The following is a 16,664-nucleotide window of genomic DNA, read 5'->3' on the forward strand; positions in this document are numbered from 1 at the left end:
GCCCTTACCAAAGTTTTTTTTTTGGTTCAAACTGCTTCAGCCTTTTAGATTTGGTGTTGAAAATGATCTGCACTTAGTTGTGCTAGTTTCAAATAAAGATCTGCGTTTATATAGTGCATTATCACATCTCTGAGAAATGTCTCAAAGTGCAAATTAATTTTGAAGTGCTGTCAGTGTTATTTAGGCAAACATGGCAGCAGATTTACACATGCTAAAATCCTACAAAAAGCATCAATCTGATGAATGACCACTAAGAACATAAGAAATAGGAGTAGGCCATACGGCCCCTCGAGCCTGCTCCGCCATTTAATAAGATCATGGCTGATCTGATCATGGACTTAGCTCCACTTCCCCACCTGCTCCCCATAAACCCCTTATCGCTCAAGAAACTCTCTATTTCTGTCTTAAATTTATTCAGTGTCCCAGCTTCCACAGCTCTTCGAGGCAGCAAATTCGACAGATTTACAACCCTCAGAGAAGAAATTCCTCTTCATCTCTGTTTTAAATGAGCAGCCCCTTATTTTAAGATCATGCTCTCTAGTTCTAGTCTCCCCCATCAGTGGAAACATTCTCTCCATCAACCTTGTCAAGCCCCCTCATAATCTTATACACTTCGATAAGATCACCTCTCATTCATCTGAATTTCAGTGAGTAGAGGCCCAACCTACTCAACCTTTCCTCATAAGTCAATCCCCTCATCCCCGGAATCAACCTAGTGAACCTTCTCTGAACTGCCTCCAAAGCAAGTATATCCTTTTGTAAATATGGAAACCAAAACTGCACGCAGTATTCCAAGTGTGACCTCACCAATACCTTGTATAGCTGTAGCAAGACTTCCCTGCTTTTATACTCCATCCCCTTTGCAATAAAGGCCAAGATTCCATTGGCCTTCCTGATCACTTGCTGTACCTGCATACTATCCTTTTGTGTTTCATGCACAAGTACCTCCAAGTCCTGCTATACTGCAGTACTTTGCAATCTTTCTCCATTTAAATAATAACTTGCTCTTTGATTTATTTTCTGCCAAAGTGCATGACCTCACACTTTCCAACATTATACTCCTTCTGCCAAATTTTTGCCCACTCACTTAGCCTGTCGATGTCCTTTTGCTGATTTTTTTTGTGTCCTCCTCACACATTGCTTTTCCTCTCATCTTTGTATTGTCAACAAACTTGGCTACTTTACACTCAGTCCCTTCTTCCAAGTCGTTAATATAGATTGTAAATAGTTGGGGTCCCAGCACTGATCCCTGCGGCACCTCACTAGTTACTGGTTGCCAACCAGAGAATGAAACATTTATCCCAACTGTTTTCTGTTAGTTAGCCAATCCTCTATCCATGCTAATATATTACCCCCCAACCCTGTGAACTTTTATCTTGTGCAGAAACCTTTTGGTGGACTTGGTTCAGGGAAGAATGTTAGCTCTGGGTGAACTCCCTGCTCCTCTCCAAATAGTGTCATGAACTCTTAACAGATAGAGAAGCCTCAATTTTAATATTTAATTTGAAGCTCGGCAGCTCTGATGATGTAGTACTTCCTCAGTACTGCACTGAAGTAGCTGCTCAGAGAGTGGGATTTTAACCCACAGCCTTCTGACTTGAGGTGAGCGTTAACACTTAAACTTGATGTAGTTAAACTATTGTCTCATCCAAAGTAAGTACAATACTTTTTGTCCAGCAGAAGTGTGTGTACTGTTGAGCAAAGAATTTTTGGACCATTTTTTGTATCTAACATGGGACTAAATGAGTATCCAGTTTTTTGTTGAGTTTACAGATTATGAAAAGCAAATCTTATCGAAGTTTTTAATTTTGGTGGCAATTGCACAAAGCATTCTGGCAAATTTGTAACTTAAAGACACCTTCAGTTACATGTGTGTGATTTTTAATTACCAATACAGAAATCATGCTGAAACCCAGTGAAGAAGGGATGCCTGAATTGGTTCACGTGATGCGTACCCTCTCTATGGAGAATATCCCTAATCTACCCCCAGGAGGAGGCCTTGCAAGCAAGTGAGTATAAAATACCTTGCATCTGAAATTATCTCCTTAAATTATTCAAATATATTGTGTTTTTCACCACTCCAATTGGTAAAATAACAAGCAAAGAATGGACATAACTTTTCTACTTTCCTACACAAAGTTTCTTCTCCGTCACCTGACACCAAAAAAGCTTGTTCCCAATCGTTTTACAGGAAAGCAAATCATCCTAAACGCCCTATTGCCAAAGCTATGGTAAATGAGGAGGTTGCCACAATACTGGATCAGATTAAAAAAAGAGGTTCTCGGAAGACAACAACAACTTGTATTTATATAGCGCCTTTAATGTAGTGAAATGTCCCTAGGCGCTTCACAGGAGTATTATGAAATTAAAAATTTGACACTGAGCCACATGAGAAATTAGGGCAGATGACCAAAAGCTTGGTCAAAGAGTAGGTTTTAAGGAGCGTCTTGAATGAGGAAAGAGAGGTGGAGGCAGCACGGTTTCGGCAGAGAATTCCAGAGCTTAGGGCCGAGGCAACAGAAGGCACAGCCACCAATGGTTGAGTGATTATAATCAGGGATGCTTGGCGGCAGAATTAGAGGAGCGCAGACATCTCTGGGGAGGGGGGTTGTGGGGCTGGAGGAGATTACAGAGATGGGGAGGGGCGAGGCCATGGGGGGATTTGAAAAGGATGAGAGTTTTGAAATTGAGGCGTTGCTTAACCAATATAGGTTAGCGAGCATAGGGGTGATGGGTGAGGGGGACATGGTGCGAGTTAGGACATGGGCAGACGAGTTTTAGATCACCCCTCTAATTTTCATAGTGTAGAATGTAGGAAGCCAGCCAGGAGTGCGTTGGAATAGTTAAGTCTAGAGGTAACAAAGGCATGGGTGAGGGCTTCAGCTGCAGATGAGCTGAGGCAAGGGCGGAGACGGGTAATGTTATGGAGGTAGAAAAGGTGGTCTTAGTTATGCTGCAGATATGTGGTCGAAAGCTCAATTCGGGTTCAAATATGACACCATGGTTACGAACAGTGTGATTCAGCTTCAGACGGAAGTTGGGGAGAGGGATGGAGTCAGTGGCTAGGGAACGTAGTTTGTGACGGGGACCGAAAACAATGACTTCGGTCTTCCCAATATTCAATTGGAGAACATTTCAGCTCATCCAGAACTGGATGTTGGACAAGCAGTCTGACAATTTAGAGACTGACGGAGTCGAGAGAAGTGGTAGTGAGGTAGAGCTGGGTGTCATCAGGGTACATGTGGAAAATAACGCTGTATTTTTGGATGATGTTGCGAAGGGGCAACATGCAAATGAGAAATAGGACTGGGCCAAAGATAGATCCTTGGGTGACACCAGAGTTAACTATGCGGGAATGGGAAGAGAAGCTGTTGCAGGTGAATCTCTGGCTACAATTAGATAGGTAAGAATGGAACCCGGCTTGTGCAGTCCCACCCAGCTGGACGACAGTGGAGAAGCGTTGGAGAAAGATGGTCGTCAACTGTGTCAAAGGCTGCAGACAAGTCAAGAAGGACGAGAAGGGATAGTTTGCCTTTGTCACAGTCACAAAATATGTAATTTGTGATTTTGATGTACTGTGGCGGAAACTGGATTGGAGGAATTCAAACATGGAATTATGGGAAAGATGGGCACAAATTTGGGAGGTGACAACACGTTCAAGGAGTTTGGAGAAGAAAGGGAGGTCGGAGATACGGCGGTAGTTTGCAAGAACTGAGGGGTCTTGGGTTGGTCTTTTGGGTGATGACGGCAGATTTGAGGGAGAAGGGGGAGAGTACCTGAGGAGAGTGAGCCGTTAACTATCAGCTAACATGGGAGCCAGAAAAGGAAGTTGTGTGGTCAGCAATTTGGTGGGAATAGGGTCAAGGGAGCAGGAAGTGGGTCTCATGAACAAGATGAGCGTGGAGAGGTCTTGAGGGGAGATCGGAGAGATGTGAGGTCAGGGGGATCCTTAGAGGAAGTTTGGCCCGGTGGGTTGGGGGAAAGGAAGGGAAGAGTCAGCCGAACGGATGATAATTTTAGAGACAAAGAAGTCCATGAGCTCCTCATACTTGCCGCAGGCGAGGGCGGAGACTGGGGAGGGGGGTTTAAAAAGACGGTTAGCAGTGGAGAATGGAAGCCGAATATCTTTACATTCCAAATGATTCTGGAATTGTGAACAATTTTGACAGACGAGAGCAGAACCCAATAATGCTTTGAGGTCCAGCCAGATCTGGCAGTGAATGACTAAACCAGTTGTCCGTCACATCCGTTGAAACCTGCGTCCCTTTGGACTTAAGGGAGCGGAGATCAGGGCTGTACTAGGGGGGAACGGCCAGGGTGAACGAGAGTAATTGTTTTAACAGGGACTAGGGCATCAAAGGAGGTGATGAGAGTGTGATTGAGCAGATCGGTAGCTGCAGAAATGTCATGATGAATGAAGGGCCAAAGGCTGGACAATTGGGAGTTCATAAGTGCAGTTGTAAGAGAGTTGGGAAAGAGTTTTTTTCCAGGGGCGGACACAGAAAAGGGTAGCATTGGGTGGAAGAGGGATGTGGATGGAGACTGGCAATACTTGACGTAGATAAGTCACCTAGCCCAGATGGGTTGTCTCCTAGGTTGTTGATGGAAGTAAGGGTAGAAATTAGAGGTGCTGACCACAATCTTCCTTAGATACTGGGGCGGTGCCAAAGGACTTGAGGATTGCAAATGTTACATCCTTGTTCAAAAAAGGGGAGAAAGATGAGCCTGGCAACTACAGGCCAGTCAGTTTAATGTCGGTGGTGAGGAAGCTTTTACAAACAATAATCGGGGAGAAAATTACTTGGTTAAGCATTGACTAATAAAGGATGGCCAACATAGATATGTTGAAGGCAAATCTTGTTTGACTAATTTGATTTGAGTTTTTTGATGAGGTAACAGAGGGTGGACTATATATTGATCTTGTTAGCAAAATTAAAACACATGGGATAAAAGGGGCAGTAGTAGCATGGATACGAAACTGGCTAAGGGATCCCAAGTGAAGTTCCCCATGGTTTAGTACTAGGACTACTGCTGTTTTTTTAATGTACATTAATGACTTGGTCTTGGATTGATGGTCTGGTTAGTCCATTGAAAATCCAAATGTTTTTGTTTTTTAAAAAAAAATCTAAATCTGTTAATTGTGAAGTATATGTGTTTAAAATTAAGCAGGATACATGACTTTTAATGCAAAACATTACAGTGAATGCTCCCTGGGCCCCGTTAGAAATACAGTATCGATTTTGAACCTTCAATGTTGAAATTGCTCTTCAGGCTTTATGTACAGACAACACTCAATTATCCGCACACTGATCCAACGGAAATCATTGTAACAGGATTTAAAATATTGGGCTGCTGACATCGGAGTCCTTTCAGCCCAGGAAGGCATCGCGCCGGTGCATTTCGAGTCCTTCCGGCCCGGGAAGGCATCGGGTTTTAACTTTATAATGTCAATCGCTCTAACGGAGAAATCATATTTACCCGGCATAGCCCAATCCCCGAGGGACCCGGATAATCGAGAGTTGCCTGTACTTATATTTTTAATATAAGTGAAGGAATAGTATCCATACCTATAGCTTAAGTTACAAAGCGTGTGTAATTAATTGTTTTCACGTGTCATAGACTTACAATCTTTGAGTTACTAGCTTTTTTGAAGTTGTTGATTAACTTTTGCTAGTTAGCTATAGGACTTCCATTTATATAGCGCCTTTCACGACCTTGGAATGTCCGAAAGTACTTCATAACCAATGAAGTACTTCTGAAGCATAGTCACTGTTGTAATATAGGGAAAAACAGCAGGCAATTTGCACACAGCTAGGATCCACAAACAGTAATGAGATACATGATCAGTTAATCTATTTAGTGATGTTGGTTGAGGAATAAATATTGGCCAGGATTCTGCTGCTCTTCTTCGAATAATGCCATGAAATCTTTTATGACTATCTGAGAGGGCATTTTATCTGAAAAGCGGCACCTCGACAGTGAAGTGCTCAATCACTTAAGTGTCAACCTGGATAATGTGCTCTTCTCTGGAGTGGGATTGAACCCACAACCTTCTGCTTCAGTGGCGAGAGTGGTACCACTGAGTTAAGTCTGACACCTTGGAGCAAAGGCAGATAAATGGAGTTGAGGTACAAATTAGCCACGATCTAACTCGTTGAACAGGCTCGAGGGGCTGAATGGCCTACTCTCGTTCCTATGTAATTATCTCTCTCGTTCACTCCAAATGTTTGAACCATTTTTCTCATCATATTCTTTGGCTACGGGGCAAAATAAAAGGTCTCTTTCGGAAAGATACATTAAATGAGGTACTAAAGAATTAAAAAATATATATTTGATTTAGCTGCCAAGTTTCTATAAAACTTCAGATTTCTTAGGATATTAACTTTTTATATTTCATGAGCATACATTTTAGATATGAGATACAGTGGTATTCCATAGCTCTCTATCCAAGTTTGGCTACATTCTATTAAAGGTACAAATAGTGTTGCTTCATCTTTTTGCAAGTAATTGAAAAAAGAAAAATCTGTGATAGTTTTTGTTTCTCTCATCCCTTTAGGCGCAGTGTGATTGAAGCTGTTTATAGTAGACTGAATCCACACAGGGATGATGATGGGGTGAGCTTTATTTTCTTATGCACATACTGTTCTTGTACTGAACATGTTCAAAAATTCATTCTTGAATATAATGTACATGTAATGTTCACTGCGATATACTTGTTTTTCAGTGGATTACATAAATCTATTTAATCAAAAGGTTTGCTAGAAATAGAGTGCCATTTGATAACCTTTTAATCATTATGGAAAATATATTTTTGTCATGCAAAAAAAAACTTGCAACAATTTCTGACCACCTTTTATACGAGATTTTGAATCAGAAACTTAGTGGATGTGTAATTGTGGATTTGACTTAACTAAAGGCGCAACTTTGCTGCTTGAATAGAATTTTACAGTACAAAAACAGGCCCAACAGGTCTGTGCTGTACAGTGCACTAACTATGGGTGTAAATCCTGTATTTTAAGAGTCTAAGACATTATTTAGAAATGTATTCTAGTAAGCATGCACTAATTAATTGCTTAAACTGTACCTCAGTAAAAATGTTAAGTTATTAAAAGTAACCTAATCTTGCTTGTGGAATTTGTGGAAGAAATAAAGCAAAGTGTATTAAATAGTTTTTTTTAAACTTACATTTTTTGATGAATTCTGCTCAAGATTAATGATACTGAGGATTGAGACTTTTATTCATTTCTGACACCCTTTATATGCATCATAAACTCTTGGGGCGGACATACCTCAGGCTGGATACATAGCAAAGCTCCCTGTGTTCTATTCCCAGATCGTTTGCCAACCTGAACCTTAGATTGCTACCTTTTGCACGAGTGCTAATTTATTTCACTTCCCACATCACAAGTCTTAAATATGAATTAGATTAGCAATTGGTATCAAATTATGGACAATTCTACTATTGCCCTTACAGAAATTGTGGTGAGACTACCTAAACTACTTCCACATCTAAACTGCATTTGAAGCCAGGTAACAATGTTGAAAGGATGGTCTGTTAACCTACTGTAGCATTTAGACCGCTTGATTTTATAGTACCACAGCTTAAGTTAGATTTTGTTACAAGATACGAGCAGGCATTGGGTTACATTAAAGTCCATGGTTTTAAGGAAGAATGGAATGAGTTTGAGCCCCAAAGCTACCTATTATTTGAACTCAGTTCTGTAAACTGGTTGAGTTTTAGTTCATTTGATGTGCCACATACATGTAGGCCCAGAATTTGCTGAAGCGGGGCATCTCGTGGTGAATGCCATGAGTTGAATATTTTCCTCGCTCTTCAGCTCCAATTAATTTTGCGCCCCAAATTGCTGTAAGTGGTAATTAATAATGGTATGGCGAGGTCAACTGGGCATCTGGGACCTTGGTGAATGGTGGGATCAATAGTTATCTCCTTAACCAATGAAATGTACGGATTTGAATGGTTAGCAGAGTTGTGAAGTGGCAGGATGGACATCCTTTAAATCATAAGTTTATTAAAATATCACCAAATTACATGCAGGAAAATGTTTAGTTCCAAGTATTTTTGCCTATAGAACACAGCACACAAACATATAAGACAGCCTTCTGTGAAGGGTTCAAATCGTTTTTTAATTCATTAAGTTCAGGAACTGAAGGTAGCTGCTGCTTACACGGGGAAGCTATAGCCATTCGCAACAAATCACATTTGATGATCTTCCTTTCTGCTAGTCAAAAATATTTTTTGCTTTGCCAGCCAGTAACTAACCTGTATATTCTTAATCAGCAAAATTTGCATCCAGTAAAGCACTTGCTAATCTGTTTTTTTTTCTTTTGTCCTTTTATTTAGTTGTATTCCCTAATGCTTTTTTTTCTCTGAAGGATTTATTTCCTTTAATAATTTCCCCAGTTTAACGTATCCTAGCTGTGTGCTTTATACAGTGTGTGCAGAACAATTATCCTTAATTGCTAACTGGTTTCAAAGTGGAAGGTTATTCGAAACACACATTACCCCATTAATAGGGTCCTTAAGCCGTGAAATAGCAGCCCTAACTTTTTTTTTCTGTGGTGAGTTTGATTTGTTTTTACAGCCCAAATATAGTGATGGGGAGGTTGATGGCGAGCTCTAGTTTTTGTGAGGCTATCGACTGAGCGATCCAAATTATCCAGCAATTTGCATCACACAGCATATTTCTTCCTTGCTACAATTTACTGTGTTTTTTTTATGCATTAATAACATGCTCCGTGAACTAACTATTATGTTTGGCAGCAAATTCTGGGCCATAGTCTTCCATCTTTGGGGAGGTAGAAAAAATGGATTCTTTTTCAGTTTGCTGTTCTTGAATCATACATCCCACACTTCATTCATAGCCTAGGATATGGTAGCACTTCACAACTGGCTCAAGAGTACATTAAGTACAAGTAGAAGTCATTAAGATCCTCAGTTATAGAAAGGGAATCTGGCATGGAGAAAAAAATAATGTGTCGAAATTAGATTTAGAGAATAAAAATCTAGATGGCTCACTTTTTGATTATCTCCCATATTTTGATTCACATTCGGCACAAAATTATAGGATGAACTTTTCTGTCTTCTGATTGAGTAAAGATCCTATATGAAATATGATTGGGCAGTCTTAGTTCAGCTTTTAAAAAGTGTAGTTACTCAGCACAAAACTATTGGAATTGAGAACGGAATGCACAGAACTGACCATCTTATTCAGAAGCTGTTGGTGGAATTGAGAATTCCATAATGGTACAGCAGTAAGTGTTCTTAAGTTAGAGTTGATCCATATGTACTGTACCTGATTTGGCAATGCTTGATACTGACATTGGTGTCAAATAAGCGGAAAACCCGTGTTTCCAATCCTGACATTCATCATTTTGATGGGCATAAGAATTCAGCAGAAAATGTAAATTTTATAAAAAAGACGTCCGCTAGGTTTGTCCAGGATTGTGTTTTCCCTTTCATTTGCATATGTCAATGTTGTCCAATAGAGATTGCTGACTAGCCACAGGTGTTGCTACGGCGACACTGTTTTAGTCACGTGCACTAGAAAGCACCTTGTATCATTTAAAGGTAAATTTATTTCGTGTATATTTACTTAACAAACATCTAGCAACGGTCACCAAGGAAATAAAGCACTCTACGATCAAAAAACGCCCACACTCTGTTTTACATCTTATAATTTCACCAACAAATGCATAAAAAAGGTTGTGTACACCGTGCAAATATGAGTGTTGAGATCACATGCCCAACGGTGACAACATTGTCTTATTACTCATTTTTATTTCCTCATCAAAATTGCAGTTAGCCACATCTCGATTCCCACATTGGCTTGTGTCTAATGTATTGGACAACAGTGGCCTATGTTAATTGACTTCAAAACATTTATTTATGTAAAGCTTTCATGAAACAGTAGTACTATATCAGGGGCAAAGAAAATTTGCATTATCTGTGAACCTATATGCTGCTGGTGTGATAGCGCAGACCACTTCAAAAATTTGGACTATAAGTGCAAAGGACTATTTTAATATTTAATCAGTTCTGTAAATAGTTTTTAAAATAGGTAAAATGTATTGTGAGGCTTAAAATGTTTCCTAGAATACTGTAACCCCATAAACTTAATATCCATTGAATAGTATATTTTTAACTTAAGGCTGACTGATTATTCATTCTCCTTGCTTTAGCGGGTTACTGATAGCTGACTGTATGCAAGTCTTGCAGTATCATCATATAAATATTAAATTTAGATTGCCTATGACTGGAGCAAATACTGCAGACCAGGTTTAATTATGCAAACCTATGGTATTGATGCACTTGTCTCAGTCTGGTCTTACTCTGCTTTAGAAATAGTCCTTTATTCATAAATATACATGCAATGCAAGTTTAGCATTATACTATTTAAGTGGAATATTTCCTCCATGATACAAATTGAAAGGTTCTAAATAAAAGTCCTATAAAACTAATATAAACAAGACTATTTTCAAGTAGCTGCAGTAGTACTTAATGGGAAACTACCATAAATCATCTTTACAGAACTGAAATAAATACTAATCTTAAACTGCAAAGATTTACAATTTAAGGAGGAATTCTTGGTGCCTTATTTTTTTAATTTTCATTTTTGTGGTAAGAATGAAGCTATGAACAAAAAGCAGAACATATGATTTCTAAAAGACCTCCCTAATAATAGGATACAAATGCCACTTATCAAAACACTAGTTAAATGTTATAATCAATAATTGTACACAGGAGATTAAATATATGAATTCTATTTAATTACTTAATCCTAAAAGCCAAATTAACAGTGCAATTCAGATTCATTGGAGAAGTGGAATTACTCAGTTCGTGCTCATTGGTAACAGTCCTCCAGAGGGGTTTTATCAAAGTATATTTCAAATACCAGAGTATAAGCTTCAAATTCTGTTTGTATTCACTCAGGTTGTCTTCTGTAGAAGCACATGCAACATAATATCTAAGTAAAAATGTATTTTGCAGTAGTTAGAACTTAAAAGGGTTATGGCTGAGAAAAGATGCGGAGGTAATTTTCATTTTGTGTATGTTTTTAGTCTGAATACTGCGAAGATTATTGCATATTGAAAACAGATTGTTGATGAGATTTTCAACATTAGAGAACCGATTTTAAAAATTAAATTATTTCATAAATGAATTAATATGCAATCACTTGATTGTGTGACAGTCCTTTTTAATATTGGCTAGTACCTTTTGGAAGTTATTCAGATATTAAAGGGGCATGACAATGCAGGACTTAAAACTGAATTCCTACTTTATTCTCCTACACTTCTAATCTTAACATTAATTAGCTAGCCTTTTTGTGTAGCTTCAAAGGAAGTCACAAATATGGTTTTGATGCATATTTACTAACCATAGGAGCTCCTTTTGAGAATTAATTTTATATGTATTTGATAGTCCAAAAGATTATCATAGGCTGTTTACTCACACTGGGGTATTGAATCTTGAAAAGGACCCTACTGGAGCAGATGAAGGGGGAACAAGACCGGGCAAATTGCTCGAGACACTCAGACAATTGAGAATTAATCATAGGGGGAACTACCGCCACCTAATGGAGGAGATGCTGGCTAATTACAGGCTAGCTCAGATCCAAGGGGAAGCAAGTACCACCGAACAAGCTGCTTCTACTGCAGTTATGCCTGCTAGACAATCAGAGACCAGGTTGCGGGCTGATGAGGAGACTCGACCTGAGGATGTAAACTGAACTGATTGAAGATGTAGTAATAAATGAGAAACACCTTAAGAGCTCATGATTCCAGCTTTGTGTATCAACTGTGTTATAATTTATTACATTGCATGAGTTTGTGACTTCTATTGCATGTTTTTTTAAAAAGTATTTGTGTGCTTGTGATACAGATTTTTGTTGTCAGGTCACCATAACAGCACAAGCAGTGACAGTTAATTTTCAAGACCTGTTTGTAGCACATTAATTTCGGTTGTAAAAATGTAAACATAGTAAATGCATGATTCAGAACAGATGCTTGTGACATTGATAAATCCGCCATGCTTTAGTGTAAATGTCAGTTATTTGTGAACAATCCCTCTGGGTATGTTCTTGCTTTTTGCAGTATTCAGCCAGAGAGGGGATTTGTCTGTTTTTAATGTGTAATAAAGCTTTATAGTATGTCTGGACCATTGTTTAACTTGCTCATTACAAGTTAATATGGATATACTTTGTGCACCACAATAAATGTGTAAAAAAACGTGAAACCAGATGGTTGTGTTTTACGTTTAGTAAGTGGCTTGTCTGGAGGCTACAATGTTTGCATTTAAAAAGGTAAATACTGCAGAAAATGATTTTAAACACGCGCACTTCAATGCATCCTAGTTACAATTTTTCTAAATTCATTTTAATTAAATGCACCATTTTACATATGTTTACAATTCTTATGCAACCATTTATATGTGTCATTATTTCCACACCTTGCTTTAAAATATAAATTAAAGCCATCAGATTGTTTAGAAAATAATCTGCATTACATGCACAGCTATGTATTGTTTGAGTCTGCACGGACCCTCTAAGCCAATGTACAACTTAATACAAGAAATTCTTTTGGCTAATTTCCAAAAGAACACTACTAACATTTGGCCAGGTAGTGGGTGGTTATTTTAAACAAGTTGGTGAAATGTTTTAAGAATTTACATCCTATAATTTGTTTCAGAAAGGTGTATGAAAGCACTGGTAATGTTAATGAGAAATTAGGTGTTCAAACAGAACAGCTCATTTATAAAAGAGAAAAGGAGACATATTTCTAAAATATGTGGCATTTGTATACTCCAATATATACTCATTAGTGGTAGAATGAGATGAAAATGGAATGGATTTTTTCAGATTCAGTGTGTTCTGTATACTTCTGATTCTGGCAAAGAAGATTTGCTAAACAAGACTCTACCTAAAACTTGAGCTTATTCATCAACAACCATATTTAAAACTGTTTGAAGTCCAATGCACAAATGCAAGTACCTTTCTGTATGACTTTAATATTCCACAGAAATTACATAGAGAATGAACTCTAATGGGGACTGTGCGGATCAAGATAAAACATTGTATATATTGTATCATATCACTGTGTTAGCAGGCAAATCATCAAACATTCAGTAAATAGGCTTGAACACACTTTGAAAGGCTAATCTATTTACTGATAATTTAAAATATCTTAATTTTTTTGAAGAATGAGCCTAGAATTTAGTTCTGTTGGAAATCAATACAGTTTTTTTGCTGTTACTCTGTGTAAAATCTTGGATTAAAATATGTAAACTTATCAAAACAATGCTATTTCACAATGAGCTTCGTGCTACTTCATAAGCCATCGGGTGAATATTTCATATTTTCTACCTGCCTGGACAGATTTCAAGTTTCTTTTTCTTGCACATATTTTAATATGTTCTACACAGGTGAAAAGACATCAGAGATTGATGAAGAGCAACGACAATTAAAGATACTACGTGTACAGTCTTAAATTAGATTAATTTTAAATGTTATTTAAAGTTTTATTTTCAGAACCTTTTCATGTCCCTTCCAAAATGTGATTACATTGAAAGATTATTTTGTAAAATTAGTTATATTTTATATAAAGATATACATTACAACATTTGAAATATTGCAAAATAGAAGCTTTTTGCAATATTTGAAATGTTGCTCGTAACCCCTTTTTTTATGTAGCTTGAATCATCTTTGGACTTTATTCATCAGGATACTTTTTCTCTTTTTTTTCCCCCATCAAACTAATCCCCTATCAAAGAATCAAACTAATATGTTCTATTGGGAAGGTTTTTACTGCTGTGTATCCAAGAATAAGACGACTTTTATCCCTTTGTGCTTATTTGTTCCAATATCTTAAAGTAATATAAAGCTCCTTTTCTTGTCTGTTGTCTTTCCTTTATATTTGATATATTCAACAGGTAAGACATTTTCAAAACTTCTGTATGCATGGTGGAGAATGCAAGTGTAATAGTATTATTTTGTTTCTCACAGGGTTCCGCAGATCTTGAAGACCCCTGGTAGTTAAATAGGCTAGAATCGCTAAGAATTTCCTGGTTTGAAATATGGAAGAAACCTTCGTTCACACACCTTTTATTTACTACAAGGGAAATTAAAAATCCAAAGGATCTTCTTTTAAAGTCATTTTGTCAGAAGGGCAGGAGAACTTAATTGTTAGAATTATACACCATTTGTTCATTTTTTTTTTGCATATTCTAATATTGCCACTCTTGCGCATCTTCCTGTAAAACAGTATTTTGTTGACTGCCTCAGACTTGCTGATTGCATCTGTACCCAACTTGTTGCCTGAAGGAATGGTGATGCAGTTAGCAGATGTAATAAAGTACCTGAGGTGCATGGATTTCTAGTTTCATTTGGAAGATGCACTAAGTACTGTTAATTTAAATCTAATTCACCGGACATGAGCATGTACAAATTGCTGTATAAGGCATTACTTGATTGCAAGGTTCAAGGTTGAGAGCTTCTGCACCTATCTCAGGCCCAGAGGGAACATGCAGTAAGCAGAATGCTGTAGAAATTTATTTTGTGTAATTCTTCACTTCAATTTCTGCTGTACTACCAAATACTCAGTTTTTTCTGCTGTCAGATAATGCAGTATATGTTGTCTACTGCTTGCTTGAAGATAACATTGCATTTGGCAATAAATATAGCAAATGTATGGTAAAGTTCCCTTATGATTTTAAAGCATGTGTAGATTATAAGCTCTTGCTAAGCAGAACCTTTGGACAAAAATGAATAGATTAATTTATGCTTCTATGTCACTTGTCATTTGCTTCAGACATCCCACTCATTATTGCAGAAGTTGAAAATATCGCTATAAAATTTGCCTTTCTCACATGATATTGTAAATTGTGATTTTGTTCTATATGTGGTTTTCTATTAGTATCATTGATTTGCAGCAGAAATAAAGAGAGACAGCCTTGTGTAAACTGGGGTATAGTTTTGCAAAAGAGAATTGTTTGCATTAACAATTACAAAACTAGAGATCACATAGATTTATAAATGCAATTTAAAATATTCTATTGTGAATTTAAGCTTTACAAAATATGTTTCTTAATTTTGTTCAGTGATTTTTCTTTCATTCATTGTGGAATGGGCATGGTACAGAGTGGCTGTCTTTTAAGGTACTTGAAGATTCTTAGTTTGATTTATATTTCTGCAATAACATGATTTTACTGAGTAAGTTTGAGTTGTGCATGTACTAAAGTTCGGTTTAAGCTAATGGTTGAGGGGAAGGGGATTTGAGCAGCATTGAGGGCAGAGAGAGCAATGAATGTATCCACTTGTACACAATACACATGCTATGGATGCCTTGTAAGATTTAAATGATGCAGCTAGTCTGTTAGTGGTGTATTGTTGAAAATGTTCATTGCCCTTATATGTGATTGAAACATACTAATGAGTGATGCTGATTGGATTTGTATAAAATGGAATTCATTTGTATTTCTCTAACTTTGTTTTTTTTTCCCCTCATTAAGTCCTTATGCTGGAAAGCTGCCTGTTACCATACACCCTTGAGCACTGGTGCCTACAACCAGCTTCCCCAATCGTTTGGTTCATTGTGTAGGTATGATTCTTGGCCTAGAGAGTATGATTATTGCCAGTGTTTTTATTTATTCACTAGATTTTAGCTACAACAATGAAAATGTCCTGAAGAAGATGATGTTAACAGGTGTTTTGACCCTTTGTTGAGATTATGGGGTTGTTTTAGGATAGGGATGAAGAGTGCACAAGTGGTTTCTTATTGTCCACAGAATGTCCACTCTGGTCCTTCCCTGTACTGACTATAGTATATTCCCTGTATGATATTTGTGATGTTTCATACAATACAGTGATCATAACCACCTTGTTATCTTCAATAAAGGATTGCTAAATGCATTGTGACTTTTGTATTTACAGTTTGTATCATGTGTATATACTGCCCGAGAATAAACCCAATCTATATTTTGTACTCTTATTTACAATAGAGAAAAAGCTGGTTCTTGTAATAATCTTGAGCCATTTTTTGAATTATTTTGTGACTAGTTCATATGTAATTGCTACAGGTTTTTAAAAAAAGTTCAAATGGAACTTTAAAGTTTGCACTTCAAAAGTTTTTTTGGATCCTGTTGGGTAATGGGACAGAATGTATTCTGAGGTCAAATATACTGCAAAGCATTTATTTTAAAAGATGGAATTATGTTTATAGTGTTACCTATTTCCAGAGCAAAGACTCAGTAATTTTGTTTGATTCACACAACCTTTTCCAATAGTATTCTGAAATGATATAAGTGATAACGCTTTATAAACTGCTTCAGCACTGTATGTAAACGTATTGGCTGATCTTGCATTTAAAATATTCTCTCCTTGGAACGGAAGATTCAGTTGGCCATTCAGATTATCTATGTATTGAGTATATAATTTGCCTTCATGCTTATAGATACTGAGCATTTTTAAGTGTTTGTGGATTCTACACTCACTTCAAATACATATCTTCTATCCTGAACTGTATAAGTTCTGGAATACACCTGCCATTTGCAAAAAAAATGAAAATGATCGTACCTGTAACTTTGGCAAATAATGTATAAAGCTTAAAAAAATTATTAAATCAACACATTGAGATAATATTGATGCTGAAAA

The 16,664-nt window shown here is 37.3% G+C and overlaps 1 protein-coding gene and 1 long non-coding RNA gene across 4 annotated transcripts in view; one reads left to right on the top strand and one right to left on the bottom strand.

Annotated features, from left to right (window-relative positions):
* Window positions 1-16,002, top strand: part of ppm1ba (protein phosphatase, Mg2+/Mn2+ dependent, 1Ba) — a 136,315-nt gene extending 120,313 nt beyond the window's left edge. For 2 of the 3 annotated variants that reach the window (XM_070889344.1, XM_070889345.1), the window contains exons 4-6: window positions 1,898-2,009; window positions 6,557-6,614; window positions 11,496-12,253. In XM_070889344.1, the coding sequence (XP_070745445.1) occupies window positions 1,898-2,009; window positions 6,557-6,614; window positions 11,496-11,747 (422 nt within the window). In that variant the 3' untranslated portion in view covers window positions 11,748-12,253. Of the gene's footprint in view, window positions 1-1,897; window positions 2,010-6,556; window positions 6,615-11,495; window positions 12,254-14,018 lie in introns of those variants that run through there. The other variant, XM_070889346.1, reaches the window with a different exon arrangement.
* The window catches only part of LOC139273047 (uncharacterized), a 58,970-nt gene that overhangs the window by 20,794 nt on the left and 21,512 nt on the right, over window positions 1-16,664 (bottom strand). The gene's annotated exons all lie outside the window — the stretch shown is intronic.

Source organism: Pristiophorus japonicus, chromosome 9, assembly GCF_044704955.1.
Source record: "Pristiophorus japonicus isolate sPriJap1 chromosome 9, sPriJap1.hap1, whole genome shotgun sequence".
NCBI classification, from domain to species: domain Eukaryota; kingdom Metazoa; phylum Chordata; class Chondrichthyes; family Pristiophoridae; genus Pristiophorus; species Pristiophorus japonicus.